This window comes from Dromiciops gliroides, chromosome 4, assembly GCF_019393635.1.
Source record: "Dromiciops gliroides isolate mDroGli1 chromosome 4, mDroGli1.pri, whole genome shotgun sequence".
NCBI classification, from domain to species: domain Eukaryota; kingdom Metazoa; phylum Chordata; class Mammalia; order Microbiotheria; family Microbiotheriidae; genus Dromiciops; species Dromiciops gliroides.
The window spans coordinates 232475964-232495095 of record NC_057864.1 but is presented as its reverse complement, the minus strand read 5'-3'; the positions used below and the strand labels follow the sequence as shown (position 1 = coordinate 232495095).

Sequence of the window (19132 nt, the reverse complement as noted above, 5' to 3'; positions counted from 1 at the left end):
CACAAGGAACAAGATCATTTGAGAGACAGTGTGGCTGGGGGCCCTAGCCATGGTTTAGGAGTGGAAAGGAGAGCCCCAGGATAGATCTCAGAAAATAACAGTAAGGAGCTGAGACTTATGGATTCCCCATACCTAGGGTCTAGAACTTGATTATACTAATAGCTGCTAGAACCAAAATAACACAAAAATAAACAAAGGAGAAAGAACCCAATCAAAAATAACTACTATGGGGATAGAGAAGATCTGGGGACCTGGGATCATATTCAGAGGAAGATAATGGAGCTAAAAAAGCCACTCCTTTTTCAATGAGAAACATCAAATGGTCCCAAGTCCAAAAAAAGGTCTTGGAAGAACTTAAAAAAAAATTAGAGCAATCCAAGAAAATTATGAAAAGAAAATCAGCCAATTGTAAAAAGAATCAAAAACTTAATAACTCCCTTGCAAACTAGAATGGGGCAAAGGGAACCTAATGATACCAAGATAATGGGAAACTAAGACACTAAGAAATAATAAAACAAAGTCAAAAGAATAACAAAATAGAAGAGAATGTGAAAAATCTCATCAGAAAAACAACCACTTTAGAGAACAGGTTGAGAAAAAATATGCTAGGAATAGTCAAGACTATCTGAAAACCACAATTTAAAAGTATCTTGATACAAAATTAAAAGAAATTATCAAGGAAAACTGCCCTGAAGTTCTAGAACAAGGCAAAGCAGAAATAGAAAAAAATCTACTGATCATAATCTGAAACAGATCCCAGGAGGAAAACTTACAGGAACATAACACACTCTTGGGTCTTTTTCCCAAAGAGATCATAAAAAAGGGAAAAGGACCCACATGTACAAAAATATTTATAGCTGCTCTTTTTGTGGTGGCAAGGAATTCGAAATTGTGGGGATGTCCATCAATTGGGGAATGGCTGAACAAGTTATGGTTTATGAATGTAATGGAATTCTATTGTGTTGTAAGAAACGATGAGCAGGTGGAATTCAGAGAAACCTGGAAGGACTTGCATGAACTGATGATGAATGAGATGAGCAGAACCAGAAGAACATTATACATAATATCATCAACATTATGTGTTGATCAACTGTGATAGACTAGATTCTTCTCACTAATCCAACAGAACAAGAAAGTTCCAAAGGACTCATGATGGAAAAGGCTCTCCAAATCCAGAAAAAAAAGGAACTGTGGAATATGGATGCTGATCGGACCACATTATTTCTTTTGGTTTTGGTGCTGTTGGTTTTCTGATTTGAGGTTTTTCCTTTGTGCTCTGATTCTTCTCGTATAACATGACTAATGCAGAAATATGTTTAATGTTATTATGTATATATAACCTATATCAGATTGTCTGCTGTCTAGGGGAGGGAGGGAGATAAATTTGAAATTGGAAATCTTATATAAACAAATGTTGAAAATTATTTCTACATGTAACTGGAAAATAATAAAATAATTTTATTTTTTAAAAAGGAATATAACAGCCAAGTTTCAAAGTTCCCAGGTTAAAGAGAAAATATTGGAAGCAACAAGAAAAGCACAATTTAAACATCATGGATAAATAAGGGTTACACAAGATACAGCAGTTACTAAGTTGAAGGACAATAGGTTTTAGAATACTCTATTTCATAAAACAAAAGAGCTGGGATTAAGGTAAAGGGTAATTTATCGAGCAAAGTATAATCCTAAATGAAGAAAGTGGACATTTAACAAACTGAAAGAATTTCAGGTATTTGTGACAACAAGAGCAGAACTTAAGGGAAAATTTGGCATATAGCATCCAGGAGAAATATAAGTAAACATCAAAAACCAATTACAAAGGATTCAATAAGGACAAATTGTTTATGTGAAAATATCAGTTTTTTTTCATGATTGTCACTATTATTTGGGTCATTCGAAAAAAAATGCTTGGGCTGAGCTGAGTAAGATGGTATGATTCAAAAAAAACCTGTGATGGGAGAGATAAAAAGAAGTAATTATCTCATACAAATGAGGCATAGAAGGAAAAATTGATAGAAAAGAAGCTAGTTAGGAGGGAGAGCAGGTAGTGCTGGAAACTTACTCTCATTGGAATGGGTTAAAGAGGGAACTATATATATATATAAAAGCATATGTCTTCTAAATTCAGAAAGAATTAAGAGGGCAAGGGGATAGGGTGGAGGGAGAGGATAAGGGAGGGACTCTTGGAAGGGTGGGTAGGTTAAAGAATAGGAGGGCAAAGTAACAGGTAGAAGTAAAGCAGAGGAAGCATAGGAATAGAGTGAGGAGGATAGTGAGGAAAAATAGGATATACACAAAGATAAAATAAAGGGCAGGAGTAGAATTTATTATGTAAAAAGAGCAGGGGAAAAAAGCAAGGGTATTAATCATGATCTCAAAATTAAGGCTATATTAGATTTAATCAAAAGAGAAAACAGGGAAACCATACTACATGTAATCAACATTATTCAATAGTTTTAGACCATTTAAAATAACTAGACAGTATAAAATGCCTGAAAGTATACCTGCCAAAACAGACACAGGAAGTATATGAACATAAACATAAAATACTTTTTATACAAATAAAGTCAGATCTAAATAATTGAAGTAATATTTATTGTTCCCAGGTATGTGTGCATATATATATAAAATTTTTTTAAACCGAAAAATTTTATCTAATTAACTCATCTATGTAATGTCATGCCAATTAAATTACTAAAAAAAAAAAATAGTATCTTACTGAATTAGAAAAAAATAACAAAGTTCATTTGGAAGAACATATGGTCAAGAACTTCAAAGAAACCAGGGGGGAAAAGATGTAAAGGAAGTAGGTTCAGTAGTATCAGACCTTAAACTTTGTTATAAGGTGAGAGCATCATTGCAGTACAAGATGGGTAATTTATTATTTTTAATTAAAATTTTCTTGTATAAGTAAAACCTATATAGCCAAGAATTAATAGAAGGAATGCAGAAAACTGGGGGGGGGGGGAGACTTTCATAGACAATCTCTTAGATAGGATGTGACTGGGTTGGAATATCACTGTAGTGTAGGAAATGATGAGCTGGCTGACTTACAAAAACAAGGAAAGACTTGGAATTATGAAGGAAGATGCTATCCACCTTCAGAGAAACATGACAAGTAGAAATAAGCATAGTATGGCCATCCATATATGTGTATGTATATATTTATAGATATCTGTGTGTATGTATCCACATTTAATTGCAGCCTTCTTGGGAAAAGGTTAATAAAGTAAAAAGTACATAGGAAAGAACAAAAGAAAACCCAGAAAGAAGCAAAGCTGGGCAGCTTTGAAAACAATGTGTACTATTTATCGAGCAGCCACGTGGTGCGCTGGCCCTGAAGTTGGGAAGACCTGAGTTTAAATATGACCTCAGACACTTACTAGCTGTGTGACTGGGCAAGTCATTTAATCCCAACTGCCTTAAACATCTGGGGCCATCTCCAGTTATCCTGATAATATATCTTGCCACTGGACCCAGATGCCTCTGGAGGACAGAGTGGAACTGGTGACTTTGCACAATCCTTCCTCACTTAAATCCAATTCATTCCAAGTCATGACATCTGTCATAGTCCTCTTCAAGAACAAAGGACATGTATTGTTTTATATTGAATCCTCTTATGTTCTGCTATGTATATGACAATGTTTTTTTTCCCTCTCTCTCTCATTTTGTATTTAAGTTTAAAATAAATTTTAAAATTTATCCCACCCTGCCCCCAAAACAAAGAAATAATCAAGAAAAACTGCTCTCATGGGGCAGCTAGGTGGTGCAGTAGATAAAGCACCAGCCCTGGATTCAGGAAGACCTGAGTTTAAATCCAGCCTTAGACACTTGACACTTATTAGCTGTGTGACCCTGGGCAAGTCACTTAACCCTCACTGCCAAGAAAGAGGAGAGGGAGAGGGAGAGGGATAGGAGAGGAAAGAAAGGAAAGGAAAGAAAAGGAAAGAAAGACAGACTTCTCTAATGTCCTAGAACCAGAGGATAAAATAGTAACTGAAAGAATCCACCAATTACCTCCTGAAAGAGATCACAAAATGAAAACTCCCAGGAATATTATAACCAAATTCCAGAACTCTCAGGTCAAAGAGAAAATGCTGCAAGCAGCCAGAAAGAAACAATTCAAGTATCAAGGAGGCACAGTCAGGATTACAGAGGAGGTCTTGGAATATGATATTCCAGAAGGCAAAGGAGCTTGGATTACAACCAGGCATCAACTACTTGGCTAAATTGAGCATAATCCTTCGGGGGGAAAACTGGACATTCAATGAAATACGGGACTTTGAAACATTCCTGATGAAAAGCCAGAGCTATACAGAAAATTCAATTTTCAAATGCAAGATTCAAGCTAAGCATAAAAAGGTAAATGGGGGGGACCCTATAAATTACTCAATAAAATTCAACTGTATATATCCATATATGGGAAGATGACACTTTTAACACTTAGAAGAACTGTATTACATAGATAGAGGGTGCTGACTTTGATGTGATGAGTTTTTTTAAATTAAGGTGTGAGAGGATTACACTGGGAGAAGGGCGGAATGGGGAGGCAGAATTAGGTAAATTACATCACATGAAGAGGCATGAAAGCTATATTACAGTAGAAGGAAAAGAAGGTAGGGGGAATGAGCATTGTTTGAACCTTACTTTTATTGGATTTGGCTCAAGCATACATACTTAGTTGGGTACAGAAATCTATCTTACCCTAAGGGGAAGTAGAAGAGGAGGGAGGAAGGGGGCTGATAGAAGAGAAGAGCAGATTGAGGGAGACAGTAGGCAGAAGCAAAACACTGGTGGGAAAGGACAAGGTAAAAGGAGAGAGGAAAAAAAGTATAAACAGGAAAAATAGGATGGAGAGAAATACACAGTTGGTAATCATAACTGTGAATGTGAATGGGATGAACTTACACATAAAATGGAAACAGCATAAATATGGGGTTTTTTACAAGAAATACATTTGAAGCAGTGACACACAGAGTAAAGGTAAAAGGCTAGAACAGAAGATATGCTTCAGCTGAAATTTTTTAAAAAGCAGGGTTAGCAATCATGATTTCTGACAAAGCAAAAATAGATCTAATTAAAAGAAACAAGGAAACTACATCTGGCTAAAAGGTAACACAGACAATGAAGTAATATCAATACTAAACATATATGAAACAAATGGTATAGCATCCAAATTTCTAAAGGAGATATTAAATGAGTTAGTTACAGTAGAAAATAGACAGTAAAACTATGCTAGTAGAGGACCTCAACTTTCCCCTTCCTCCTAAACAAATCTAACCACAAAATAAACAAGAAATAATTTAAGAAGGTGAACAGAATTTTAGAAAAGTTAGATATGATAGACCTCTGGAGAAAATTGAATGGGGATAGAAAGGAAATATAGCTTTTTCTCAGTGGTATATAGCACCAACACAAAAATTGACCTTGTATTAGGACATAAAAACCTTTTATTTAAGTGCATAAAGGCAAAAATATTAAAGGCATCCTTTTCAGATCATGATGAAATACAAATTATAGTTAAAAGGCGATGGAAAGACAGATGAAAAATTAATTGGAAATTAAATAATCGAATCCTAAAGGAGGAGTGGATCAAAGAACAAATCATAGAAACAATCAATAATTCCATCAAAGAGAATGACAATGAGACAACATACCAAAATTTATGGGATGCAGCCAAAGCAGTACTTAGGGGAATTCTTATAGCTCTAAACAATTACATCAACAAAACAAAGAAAGAAAAATCAATGACCTGGGCAGGCAACTAAAAAAACTAAAAAAAGAACAAATTAAAAATTCCCAATTAAACACCAAATTGGAAATCCTGAAAAATCAAAGGAGAGATTAATAAAATTGAAAGAAAACCAGTGAACTAATAAATAAAACTAAGAACTGGTTGTTTGAAAATAAACAAAAAACCAACAACAGATAAACCACTGGTTAATCTGATTTTAAAAAAGAAAATGGGGCAGCTAGGTGACACAGTTGATAGAGCACCAGCCCTGGATTCAGGAGGACCTGAGTTCAAATCCGACCTCAGACACCTGGCACTTACTAGCTGTGTGACCCTAGGCAAGTCACTTAACCCCAATTGCCTCACAAAAAAAAGAAAACCAAAATACCAGTATCAAAAATGGAAAGGGTAATAAATTCATACCAATGAAGAGAAAATTAAAGCAATAAATAGAAGCTATTTTGCCCAATAAATCTGACCATCTAAATTATATGGATGAATATTTACCAAAAAACCCAAAATTACCCAGATTAACAGAAGAGGAAATAAAATACTTAAATGATCCCATATTAGAAAAAGAAATTGAACAAGTATTCACAAGTGGATTCTACCAAACATTTATTTTTTGTTTTGTTTTGTTTTTTTATTTTTAACGGGGCAATGAGGGTTAAGTGACTTGCCCAGAGTCACGCAGCTAGTAAGTGTCAAGTGTCTAAGGCTAGGTTTGAACTCAGGTCCTCCTGAATCCAGGGCCGGTGCTTTATTCACTGAGCCACCTAGCTGCCCCCCAAACATTTAAAGAACAATTAATTCTAATACTATAAAAACTATTTGGAAAAATAGATGGAGTACTACCAAATTCCTTTCGTGACACAAACATGATACTGATACCCAAACCAAGAAGAGCCAAAACAGAGTAAGAAAATTAGAAACCAATTTCCCTAATGAATATTGATGCAAATTTTTAAATAAAAAATTAGAAAAGTGATTACAATAATTTATCAACAAGATCATGGACTATGACCAGGCGGGATTTATATTAGGGATGCAGGACTCACTCAATATTAGGAAAGCCATCAGCATAACTGACCATATCAATAATAAATCCAATAGAAATTATCTCAATAGAGGCAAAATTTTTTTTTTGACAAAATACAGCACCCATTCCTATTAAAAACACTAGAGAAAGCAGAGAAATCAATGGAACTTTCCTTAAAATGATAAAAAGTATCTAAAACCACTATTTGTAATGGGGATAAGCTAAAATACTTCCAATACTTCCCAGTAAGATCAGGGCTAAAGCAAGGATGCCCATTATCACCACTATTATTCAATATTGTACTAGAAATGTTAGCTATAGCAATAAGAAAGAATTAGAACAGGCAATGAGAAAACAAAACTATCACTCTGCAGATGATATGATGGTCTACTTAAGAGTCCTAGAGAGTCAGCTAAAGAATTTAAAGAAAAAACTACTTGAAATAATTAACTTTAGCAAAGTTAGAGGATATAAAATAAGCCCACATAAATCACTGGCATTTCTATATAGTACAAACGAAGTGTAGTAGCAAGCAATAGAAAGAGAAGTTCCATTTAAAATCACCATAAGCAATATAAAATATTTGAAGTTTACCTCCCAAGACAAACTCAGGAATGATAAGAGCACAATTACAAAACATTTTTCACACAAATGAAGTCAGATCCAAACAACTGGAAAAATATCAATTGCCCAAGCCAAAATAACAAAAAATTTATTTATTCAGTGCCATACCAATCAAACTATCCAAAAACCTATTTTATAGAGTTAGAAAAAATGATAAAATTCATCTGGAAGAACAAAAGGTCAAGAATATCAAGGGAATTAATGGGGGGGGAAATGCAAAAGAAGGTGGCCTAGCTGTACTAAATCTAAAACTCTATATAATGTATCAAAACTATCTGGTACTTGTAATATGCTGCATATATCAAGTTTACATGAGTTATATTTTGAAGAACTCTCACTGTTTAATTTGATCATTGATAATACTAAGGATTAATGGAAATCCAGTTCAGCAGCCCGCCGTTTCCTTAAAGAAACAAAAGGGGGAGATGTAGAGAACACCCTGGACTCAGTCCAGTAATCGGAATTCCATGGGTTAAGTTCCCCTACCCCTTTACCCAGCTCATCAAGCAGTACTTGGAACAACCTATCACAGGAGAACCTCTGCTAATGTGCGTTCCCAAAACAAAGACTAGGTAAACATGGACAGCTAAGCCTGGGAACGAGAAAAACATCCGCATTCCCATGAAAATGATTTTTTTGCTTTCTTGTTTTTTAGCATGCTGTGTTTGCGGTTTTGGGGGTATATAAGGTGTGTGAGAAAGAGCTTGGAAAGCTTGCCTGCCTGGCCTGCTTCACAGCCTGCTACTGAGTTACAATGTAGTGCATAGGTTCAAGGGCTGTCTTTATGCCTTCTACTGTTATGATTAAAGCCTGTTATTGAACTGTTCCCATTTGAGTTCTGTCTCATTCACTCCCACCCAGTGAAAATTTTCGACAGGTACTGGCTAAGAAATAGAGTGGTGGATCAGTGGAACAGATTAGGTACACATTACAAAATAGTAAATGACGAACATAATCTACTGTTTGATAAACAAAGAACCCAGCTTTTAGAACAAAAACTGATAAAAACTGCTGGGGGAACTAGAAAATAGTATGGCAGAAACCAGGTATAGATCAACATCTTATACCATAAACCAAGATATGGTCAAAATGAGTACATGATTTAGATATAAAAGGTGATACAATAAGCAAATTAGGAGAGCAAGGAATAATTTATCTGTCAGATCTATGGAGAAGAATTTATGACCAAACAAGAGACAGAGAGCATCAGAAAAAGTAAGATTAATCATTTTGATTATAGTAAGTGAAAAATGTTTTGAACAAATAGAACCAATGCTACCAAGATTAGAAGAAAAGCAGAAAGCTGGCAAACAATTTTTATAGCAAGCATCTCTGATAATTTCCCAAATATAGAGAGAAATTAAATTAAATTTATAAAACTACAAGTCTTCCCCAATGGAGAAATGGTCAAAGGATATGAACAGGTAGTGTTCAGATGAAGAAATCAAAGCTATCTAGTCATGTGAAAAAATGCTCTAAATAATTATTGATTAGAAAAATGAAAATTAAAACAACTGTGAAGTACCACCTCACACCTATCAGATTGGCTAATTTGACAGAAAATGATAAAGTTGAAGATGTAGGAGAATAACAATACTAATGCATTGTTGGTGAAGTTGTGAACTGATCCAACCATTCTGTAGAGCAATTTGAAACTATGCCCATAGAGCTATAAAACTGTGCATACCCCTTGATCATAAAAGGGGGGAAAGGGATCTACATGTACAAAAATATTTAGAGCTGTTCTTTTTTTGCGGTGGTAAAGAATTGGAAAGTGAGGGGATACCCATCAACTGGGGAATGACTGAACAAGTTGTGGTATATGAATGTTATGGAATAAAACTGTGTTATGAGAAATAATGAGCAGGAGAATTTCAGAAAAACCTGTAAAAGTTTAAAGGAACTGACAAAGTGAAATGAGCAGAACCAGGAGAACACTGTACACAGTAACAGCAGCACTGTAGGAAAATCAACTATGAATGACAGCTCTTCTCAGCAATCCAATGATCCAAAACAGTTCCAAAGGACCCATGATGGAAAATGTTATCCACATCCAAAGAAAGAAGTGATAAAGTCTCGATGCAGATCAAAGCATACAATTTTTTTTTACTTTATTATCTCCAAGGTTTTTTTTCCCTTTTCATCTGTTTCTTCTTTCACAACATTACTAACGTGGGAATGTTTTACATGGTGCACACATATAACCTATATCAAATTGCTTAATGTTTTAAAGAAGGGAGAGGGGAAGGAGACAAATAAATTTGGAACTGAACATTTTTTTAATGGATGTTAAAAATTGCCTTTACATGTAACTGAAAAAATTAAATACTATCTTATTGCAAAATAAAAAGCCAATAAAAATCATAATTGAATTAGTGATCAGCTAGTGCCCAAATTAAAAATTCTATTCTAAAACCCTGCAGATGCACCATAGCATCAAGTACAGGTTCTCAATTTGTAAGCTGTGGAACCCTGGAGAAGCTTTATCATTAGTGGTGGTGGTGATCTTTTAATAAGTTTTGACCCCATATGTGAATCCCTAAATAGGCAAAAATACATTGTGTACACTGAATAACACATTGGTATAAAACATGACCCCCCCAAATGTAGGTGTGTTTTCCATGAATAAAAAACAAACAAAAAAATTTTTAGACTTAAAAAAATTCAATCCTTATGTGTATAATGCATTTTAGTTTCTACTAACTATATTTCATCTTCATGGCTACATTACCATTTAGAATCCTTGGAGGCAGTAGACAAGAGCACTGGGCCTGAAGCCAAGAAAACCTGAGTTCAAATCTAGCCTCAGACACTCACCAGCTGTGTGACCCTGGAAAAGTCACTTAACCACTGTTTGCCTTAATGCCCTAGAGAAGGAAATGGCAAACCACATCTTTGCCAAAGAAACCCCAAAAGGGTCAGGAAGAGTCTGACACAACTGAATGACTGAGCAACAGAATCCTGGGTCTGAACCTGGGGAAGATCTAGGTTCAAATTTCATTTTTGCTACTCACTGACTTTGGGAACTTGAGTAAGACCCAGTTTCCTCATTCATAAAATGAAGATAATACCTTTGGTACCATCACTGGAGGGAATATTATAAACCTAAGATGAGACAATGTAGTAAAGTACAATATAAAGATTAGTGGTCATTATACTCATTTTACAGATTAGGAAACTGAGGCCCAAAAGACAAGAAATTTGACCCAAATCATAAAGCTGAGTTCAGACCTTAGATTCAGTGTTCTTTCTACCTCAAGTGGTAACATACATGTGATGCTGAGAATCCCCAAGGCTTCCTCCTGACTCAGTTGTGAGATGTACTCAGATCTAAAACACGGGGATGACCCTGATCTTAGCACAGTATTGGGGGGGAGGGAGGGTGACATTTTAAAGAATGCTCTAAATCACTAATAAGAGCACTACAAATTGAAACTGATTTTTCACCACATATCCATCATATCAACAAAGATGACAAGACAAAAATGACAAATGTTAAAAGGGCTATACTATTGTGTCCTGGAGGGATGTTATTGGATTTATTAATCTGTCCAACTGTTCTGTAGAATAATTTAGAATTATGCCCTCAAGTCATTAAATGTGTATACCCTTTTACCCAAATCATACCTAATCATACAAGCAGAAAAATGGCCAAATGTAAAAACCATAAGATTACTTTTTTGTGGTAGAAAACAACTAAAAACATCAACTGAGAAATGAAAGAACTGCAGTGTATCTACATAATGGAATCTTATCATATAGTAAGAAATTATGAATATGAAAATTCAAAAAACCTCAGAAAGGCTTGTATGAACAGATGGAGAGGGAAGTAAACAGAACCAGGTGAACAATGATAACATTGTAAAGGAAAACAATAAAAGTTTTTAGACTTTTGATCATTACAGTAACCAATCATGATTTCTGAGAACCAGCAATAAGCTAAAAGTTTGGCCTTGAACATACATTTTCAGAGATGTTACAAGAAAGGGCTGGGGAAACTTTAATGGGAAGTGGCAGGGAAGTCCTCCAAAAGAAAGAAAATCAATAAACCAGAAAAAATACACAAAAGAATATTAAAACTTCAGAAAGTCCCTCAGAAAACACTAATTTATTAAACATATTTTTAAAAATCTAGGGGCAGCTAGGTGGCGCAGTGGATAAAGCACCCGCCCTGGATTCAGGAGGACCTGAGTTCAAATCCGGACTCAGACACTTGACACTTACTAGCTGTGTGACCTTGAGCAAGTCACTTAACCCTCACTGCCCCACACACAAAAAAAGAAAATAAAAGAATACAATTATCTTACCGATCATTCCAGTCATCCCCCCTCCGTCTCTCATCTCTCTCCCTTGAACGATCATAATCACTTCGTTCTCTTCGGAACTTGTCCCTTCGCCTGCGGTCATACTCATCATCACTGTCACCCATAGTAGAGGCTGGAAAGTGACCAGAAGCACCTGGTAGTTAGAAGAAAAAAAAAGAGTAGGAAATAAGCATTTATATAGCTCCTATGTAACAGGTGCTATGTTATGTACTTTACAAATATGATCTCAATTGATCCTCACAACAACCCTTAGAGGTAGATGATATTATAATAGGATTACACAATTATTAAGTGTGTGAACCCAGATTTGAACTTTATTCCTCAATGCAGGCCAAGTGCTCTCTCCACTGAAAAGCCATTCATTTTGCCACTAGGGAGAACAGGGTACAGAAGGGAAGAATGAATCTCGCTCCGCCCCCTTACACCACCTACCTATGTCAACCTTACATACCTCCCCAACAAGGGTGCTACTAGTGGCTCCCCTATGCAACCCTTAAGTTGCTTCACCTCTGGTCATCTTATCTAAAAGGACAATTTCTCCTCCCTTTCCCTCCCCCCATCAGGAGAGTCCCTTATGTTTCTATTCTTTTCTAATATTCTCCTACATGTTCAAGAAAACCTGCCAAGGCCCTTCTACCAAGACACCCTTACTTCCCTCATCAAAACAAAAATAAAATAAATGACTTTATGTAGCCTTTAAAGTTCGCTTATCTTGGTAAAGAATGGCTAAAAAAGAAGGAACCAAGCTTTCAGAATTTTGGTCTAGTACTGTTTTCAATGTACCACATTAGTCCCTAGATAGTCCTAGCCTTCCCTCCCAAACCCACCCCAGCCCCATCCTGGTAAAATCATAGATTTTATCTTAGATTTAGCGCTGAAAGGGACCCAGAGATAAAGGACATAGGCTTCAACCCTAATAAAATCTATTTTTAATCATAGATTTAGAGCTAAAAGGGACCCAATGATAAAAGGACCTTGGAGATTATCTAGTTCAATCCTTTTTTACAGATGAGTCTAAAGCCAAATCATTCCTTATCATGGCAGACACACAACCAGAATTCAGGTCTTTCAACTTTAAATCCAGTGTTCTGCTCACTTTACAATGTTGTCCATAACTAAGGCCCCATCACCTCAACAATCCAAACTAGCTCTTGAGCCCCACTCAGAGGTCTTTCAGTTACCCTCTCCACATCTTCCAAGCTTTAAACTCTTTGGCCTTCAAACTAATACAAAGACGACACGCAAGTGTGCTCCCCGCCCATCCCAACCCACCCAAGTTGTGCTCTCAGAACCTCATCCGGGACATACTTCCCCCACCTCTGAGCGGCCAACATAAAAAAGATTTTTAAAACCGCATCTAAAGTTTGTTCAAAGAGTGCCCAGGAAGGAGACGGGGGTGGGGGGTGGAAATGGGCCCTGTAAAGGACACTAAAAGCTAGGTTCCGGCAGCAAAGGAAACTGAGGCCCAACGTGGGTGGGGGTAGAGGGCGGCAAGCAAGGGACGGAAACGCTCTACCCAACGCAGGAACCGCCTCGGAAACCCAGTCCTTCCTCACCTCAGGCCCGCCTCAGGCCAAGCCAGTCTCTGCCTTTACTCTCAAGGCAACCAAAGACGGATTGGTTTAATGGCAGCCGCGTCGAGTCTTTTATCCCTTTTACTGCTGAGGGAGTTGGGGTCGGGGAAGCAGAATCCAAGGAGTGGGTCTGTGTGAACTGACCTGTGGTGGGGTACGGGGCAACTAGGGACTGGAGGGTGGGGAGGGCTGGAGGGTCAGAACTAAGAGGTGACGAAAACAGCTCACTGCCTAGTCCGCGCGCGCCGTTCCTTCTGCAATGTCTGCTGGGAGCGACTGTGGCGTTAGCGTCGGCGTCGACGTCGGCGTCGGCGCCTGCGCCTGCGCCTGCGCCGCTCTTGGGCCAAGTTCTGCTTCATACTCTCTCGGGGGCCTGGCGGGAAGAATTCCCGGATGGACGGAAGCGGAAGTGCTTGGAGAGACTGGAAGCACCGAAAGGGAAGTTGGGGCAGGTAGTTTTCTTACTTTTAGTTCCGTGTTCAGTTCTATTCACCCACTATTCCTGAGATACCTAATATACGACACCCGGTGCTAAGCTTTTTGGAAATCAGAGATGAGAAACAACACAGTCTAATTGAGGGGAAGAGAGGAAGGAGCAAATACGTATTAAATTGCTTATTGGAAGCCAAGCAGAGTATGTGGGTGGTGCAGTGCATAGAGCACTTGGGAATGGAATCAGGAAGACTCATCTTCATGAGTTCAAATACGGCTTCAGACACTGTGTGTTCCTGGGCAAATCACTTAATCCTGTTTGCCTCAGTTTCCTCATCTGTAAAAAGTATCTTTGCGATGAAAACTCCAAATAGATTCACGAAGTCATCATACACAACTGAACAACGGCAACGCACTAGGACAATGATTTTACAAATATCTCATGGAGAAAGGACCAACGACTGCCAATGGTCTCGTAAAAGTGAATTGAGTAGGGGAAAGAAGGGAAGGGTAGAATGCAAGCAAGCTAGCCAATCAGCCTCTGCTAATTTGTAAAAACTCTCGGACCGGGAACTGTCTCAAAGGTGACATAAGAAAGTACTATTTATCTTGTGTAAGCTGGCAGCTTTCTTAAAGGGAAATAAAACTTCATTTCTTTTTTTTCTTCTTTTTTTGGGGGTGGGGCAATGAGGGTTAAGTGACTTGCCCAGGGTCACACAGCTAGTAAGTGTCAAGTGTCTGAGGCTGGATTTGAACTCAGGTCCTCCCGAATCCAGGGCCAGTGCTTTATCCACTGCGCTACCTAGCTGCCCCCAAACTTCATTTCTGGGGGGAAAAAAAAGTGAAATGAGGTACAGGCCAACATCTCACACCATATACTAAAATAAGGTCAAAATGGGGACATAATTTACACATAAAGGATGATACCATAAGCATATTAAGAGAGTATGGAAGGGGTGGCTAGGTGGCACAGTGGATAGAGCACCGGCCCTGGATTCGGGAGGACCTGAGTTCAAATCCGGCCTCAGACACTTAACACTTACTAGCTGTGTGATCCTGGGCAAGTCACTTAGCCCCAATTGCCTCACTAAAAAAAAAAAAAAGAGAGAGTATGGAATCGTTTATCTGTTAGATTTTTGGGCAGAGGAAGAAAGTAGGACCAAAGAAGACATAGAGAGTAAAACAGATCATTTTGATTATATAAAATTGAAGTTTTTGCACAAACAACTAATGTAACCAAGATTACAAGGGAAGCAGAAAACTGGGAAAGAAGTTTTGAAACAAATATCTCTGAGAAAGGCCTCATTTCTCAATTATATAGAGCACTCAGTCAAATTTATAAAAATACAAGTTATTCCCCAATTAATAAATGGTCAAAGATATGAACAGGCAGTTTTCATATAGAATATAACCCCCCCAGAAGGGCAAATGTAACAAAAATGGGAAATATTGGATGTTGGAGGGGATGTGGGAAAGTTGGGAGACTAATCCACTGTTGGTGGAGTTGTGAAAAGATCCAACTATTCTATAGAGGGATTTGCCCAAAGGGATATAGAACTGTACATACCCTGTGATCCAGCAACACCACTGCTAGGTTTATATCCCAACAATATCCCCCAAAAGAGAAAAAGACCTATTTGTACAAAAATATTTCTAGCAGCTCTTTTTGTGGCAGCCAAGAATTGGAGATCAAAGGAATGCCCATCAACTGGGGAAAGGCTAAACAAATTGTGGTATATGATGGTGATGGAATATTACGGTGTTATAAGAAATGACAAGCAGGATGATTTCAGAAATCCCTGGAAAAACTTTTGTGAACTGATGTATAGTAAAATGACCAGAACCAAGAGAACCTTGTGTACAGAGACAGCAATATTGTTTGATAAAGAACTGTGAATGACAACTATTCTCAACAATACAGTGATCCAAGACAATCCCAAAGGACTACTGATGAAATAAACTATCTACTTCCAAAGAAAGAACTGTTATTGATGGAACACAAACTGAAGTGTGCTACTTTTCACTTTCTTTCATTTTTTATTTTATTCAAGTTTTCTTATGCAAAATTACTAATATGGTAATGTTTTACGTAATTGTACATGTATAAACCATATCTGATTGCTTGCTGCCTCAGGAAGGGGGGAGGAGAGATAAAAATTGGAACTCAAAACTATAAATAAAAATGTTTATTACTTTAAAAAAAATAATGAGGGGCAGCTAGGTGGCACAGTGGATAGAGCACCGGCCCTGGAGTCAGGAGTACCTGAGTTCAAATCTGGCCTCAGACACTTAACACTTACTAGCTGTGTGACCCTAGGCAAGTCACTTAACCCCAATTGCCTCCCTTAAAAAAAAAAATAATGAGACTACATACCAAACCTTATGAGGGTACAGTTTATTTGATTTTCCTCTCTTTAAAAATTAACTAATGATTTATGAATTTTTAAAGTCTTTTAAAAAGAAAATAATTGCTCTTTGGCATAAAGCTAGGAGTTATAATTTGTTCAAGTATTTAAAAATCACTTTATTTTTCATCATCACTATTTTTGTTAATATTTGTACAGAGATACAAATTTTCCCCTCAAAACCTTTTTTTGTGCCATGGAACCCCTTGGAAGTCTAATGAAACCTATAGACTCCTCAGAATAATGTTTTTTAAATGCTTAAAATGAAAAATGTAGAATTACAAAGGAAACCAGTTATATTGAAATAATAATAAAAATATTTTTTTAAATGTGTTCATGAATCTCGGGTAAAAAACTGGATTTTTAACTTTATAATTTGTGGTTTATAGTCTCACAGTTATCACTGTTAAATGTTAATGACTATCATTTTCAGTCATATACAGCTATTTGTGACTCCATTTGGGGTTTTCATGGCAGATACTGGAGTAGTTTACTATTTCTTCACCAGCTCATTTTACAGATAAGGAAAAAGGCAAATGGTGTTAAGTAACTTGCCTGGGGTCACACATTCAATAAGGGTATGAGACCAGATTTGAACTTACAAAGATGAGTCTTCCTGACTCCAGACCTAGTACTCTATCCACTGTACTACCTAGTTTCCCCAATGTTATCTTTAATGATAACAATTTCTTTAATATCATTCTCCTTAAAGCCAGGTAATCTTGGTAGTCCCCTGGAAGATAATCCTAACTGGGTAAGAAAATTATTGGAGAGAGAATCAGGAGAGAAAGAGAGAGATTGAGACAATGAGACATAGAGAAATAGAGAACAGGGTAAGGAAGTGAAGGATAGACTTTGAATGGCAAACAGGAAATTTCCTAGAGTCAAAGGTAAGTAGAGAAAAGCTATCACCCAGCATATCCTTTGCTTGAAATCTTTAATGGCCAAATTTTAATTGGGGAGTTCTAGGCGGCTTGCTGTAATATTGGGGTAAGGAAGGAGATTAGCAGCCTCTTTCAAAAAAGAAAAACCACACCACAAAACAGGGTTTATTAATAAGAACGAATTTAAAACACAAGATTAGTAGAACTAGGGACAAGGGAAAAAGGGACTGGAGGAAGGAAAATAATACTACCTGGAATCACACCAAACTGACTCAGCTGTTCCCAAAGAGAAAAACGGCTGTGCCCCATCTCTCTCCCTCTTACACACCAGAATGGTGAATCTCCTCCCTTCTCCTTCCTAACAAACCCCTCTCTCACGGGAAACAGGGTGGTCACATGCACACAGCCCCAAGCTAATTGGCTTGTAGAATGGCCAGCCTCCCACGTTGCATGCCAAAGGTCACCTGACTGCCCTCACTCAGCTTCCCATCATTATAATTTGGCCGGCCCACATAGGCGTCTTCGCCAGGTGGGTGGAGCACTGTGACAGTGCGGAGGCACAGTGCCTAAGTCCCCGACAGGGCATGCACCAGGGCTTCTAATTTTAGCCAAAAGATGGGGTCATAGAAACCTCAAATCACAATTAATTCTTTACATTCCCCCCGTTGTTTCATCAAGGAACACAGGGTGTTTCCTTGATGAAATAATAAACAATAAATAAAAAATAACAGATCATAACCTATGCTAACAAACAATATACTAAAAACAATATAGGGAAGGGAAAATACATATTACAGATAGTGTCTATAGTAACAGAAGGAAAAAACAAAAATGTTCATTTAAAATCCTTGAAATCTTGTCTTCGTTGAGTGTTAAGATGCCATCAGGGGGACTGGATTATGGTCCGGATTCTGGATTCTGGTTGTCTCTGGATATTTTTACTTCTTTAGCTATCGAACTGCTGGATTTCCACTAATCTTTAGTATACCAGTGTCAATGATCAAATTAAAAAGTGAGAGTTCTTCAAAATATAACTCATATAGAACAAATTTAAACTTGATACATACAGCATATTGCAATCCCCCCCTTTGGAGGATACTTATACCCATATGCAATACAGAGTTGAGGCATTTATGGCATCAATAAAACTTTTTTACTACCATATGTCTGTATCAGGGCCAAATTTGGTAATGTGTCTGTGATGACACCTGAAAATGTTATGGGAAGGTTACCATACCACATCTCATGGTTCCATAGACATCCAGTAATTGTGCTAGGCCTCAGGTGGATGGATTCTGACCACACCACCAGACTGAATGAAAAAGCTAAGTTAAGTTAAACCAGGTTCATGTGTTAGGGCTAACATGACACCAGGCCATTTTTGGAATGAGAGAGGAAGAAACTGGAATATGTCCAGCAATTGTGCTCTACATAGCTGCTATCAAAAGCAAACTATGGACTTCCTGAATGTATTTGGCTGTCCTCTCAGCCTCCATCAGGGCATCTTACATGTACCTGTCTCTTTTCCTGTTGGACATATATTCTCTCCAGGGCCTGCATCATGGAGTTGAACCATCTCCGTCAAGCTCAGGGTAAGAGCAATTAGTCTCTGAAATGGTAAGTTTCCATAATTCATAAATCGCATATTAATTTCATCAAAGACAATATGATGGTAAAAATGCATGTTATGCTGCATAACTTAGAACATGCTTGTAATATGTGCAATAATCCCAAACCATACCCAGAGTATACATAGTCACAATGACATACAAATGATAAATGAATGTAAATGGCTGATAATATTAAACATTATTACAGAATCTTCATTAAGCAAGTAAACCACATCATCTTATCCATGAATTCTCTATCTAGTACAATGGCAATAACAGATACTTGAAGTGATAAACAATTTATCAAAAGGAAATAAAACATCAGTGAGACTCAATATGTTCATTAATTGCCTTATAAATCAAGCAGTAAGGTTCAATAACCCTTTCTAGAAGTTAGAGTCATGTGCTCTTGATGGAAAAGTTCTTCACCTGTACAAGGAAAAACTTGTTTAAGGTAAGAGCTTATATTGCTAGAATTTGGGGTACACCACATTTCTTAAACTGG

At 37.3% G+C, this 19132-nt stretch overlaps 1 protein-coding gene across 11 annotated transcripts in view; it reads right to left on the bottom strand.

Moving 5' to 3' along the window:
* SRRT (serrate, RNA effector molecule) overlaps window positions 1-17330 on the bottom strand; it is a 39163-nt gene extending 21833 nt beyond the window's left edge. For 8 of the 11 annotated variants that reach the window (XM_044000991.1, XM_044000995.1, XM_044000997.1 and 5 more), the window contains exons 1-2: window positions 17269-17330; window positions 11705-11855 (exon numbers count right to left, since the gene is read on the bottom strand). In XM_044000991.1, the coding sequence (XP_043856926.1) occupies window positions 11705-11855; window positions 17269-17326 (209 nt within the window). In that variant the 5' untranslated portion in view covers window positions 17327-17330. Of the gene's footprint in view, window positions 1-11704; window positions 11856-13278; window positions 13572-17268 lie in introns of those variants that run through there. The other 3 variants (XM_044001000.1, XM_044001001.1, XM_044001002.1) reach the window with 3 other exon arrangements.
* Between the last annotated feature and the right edge of the window lie 1802 nt (window positions 17331-19132).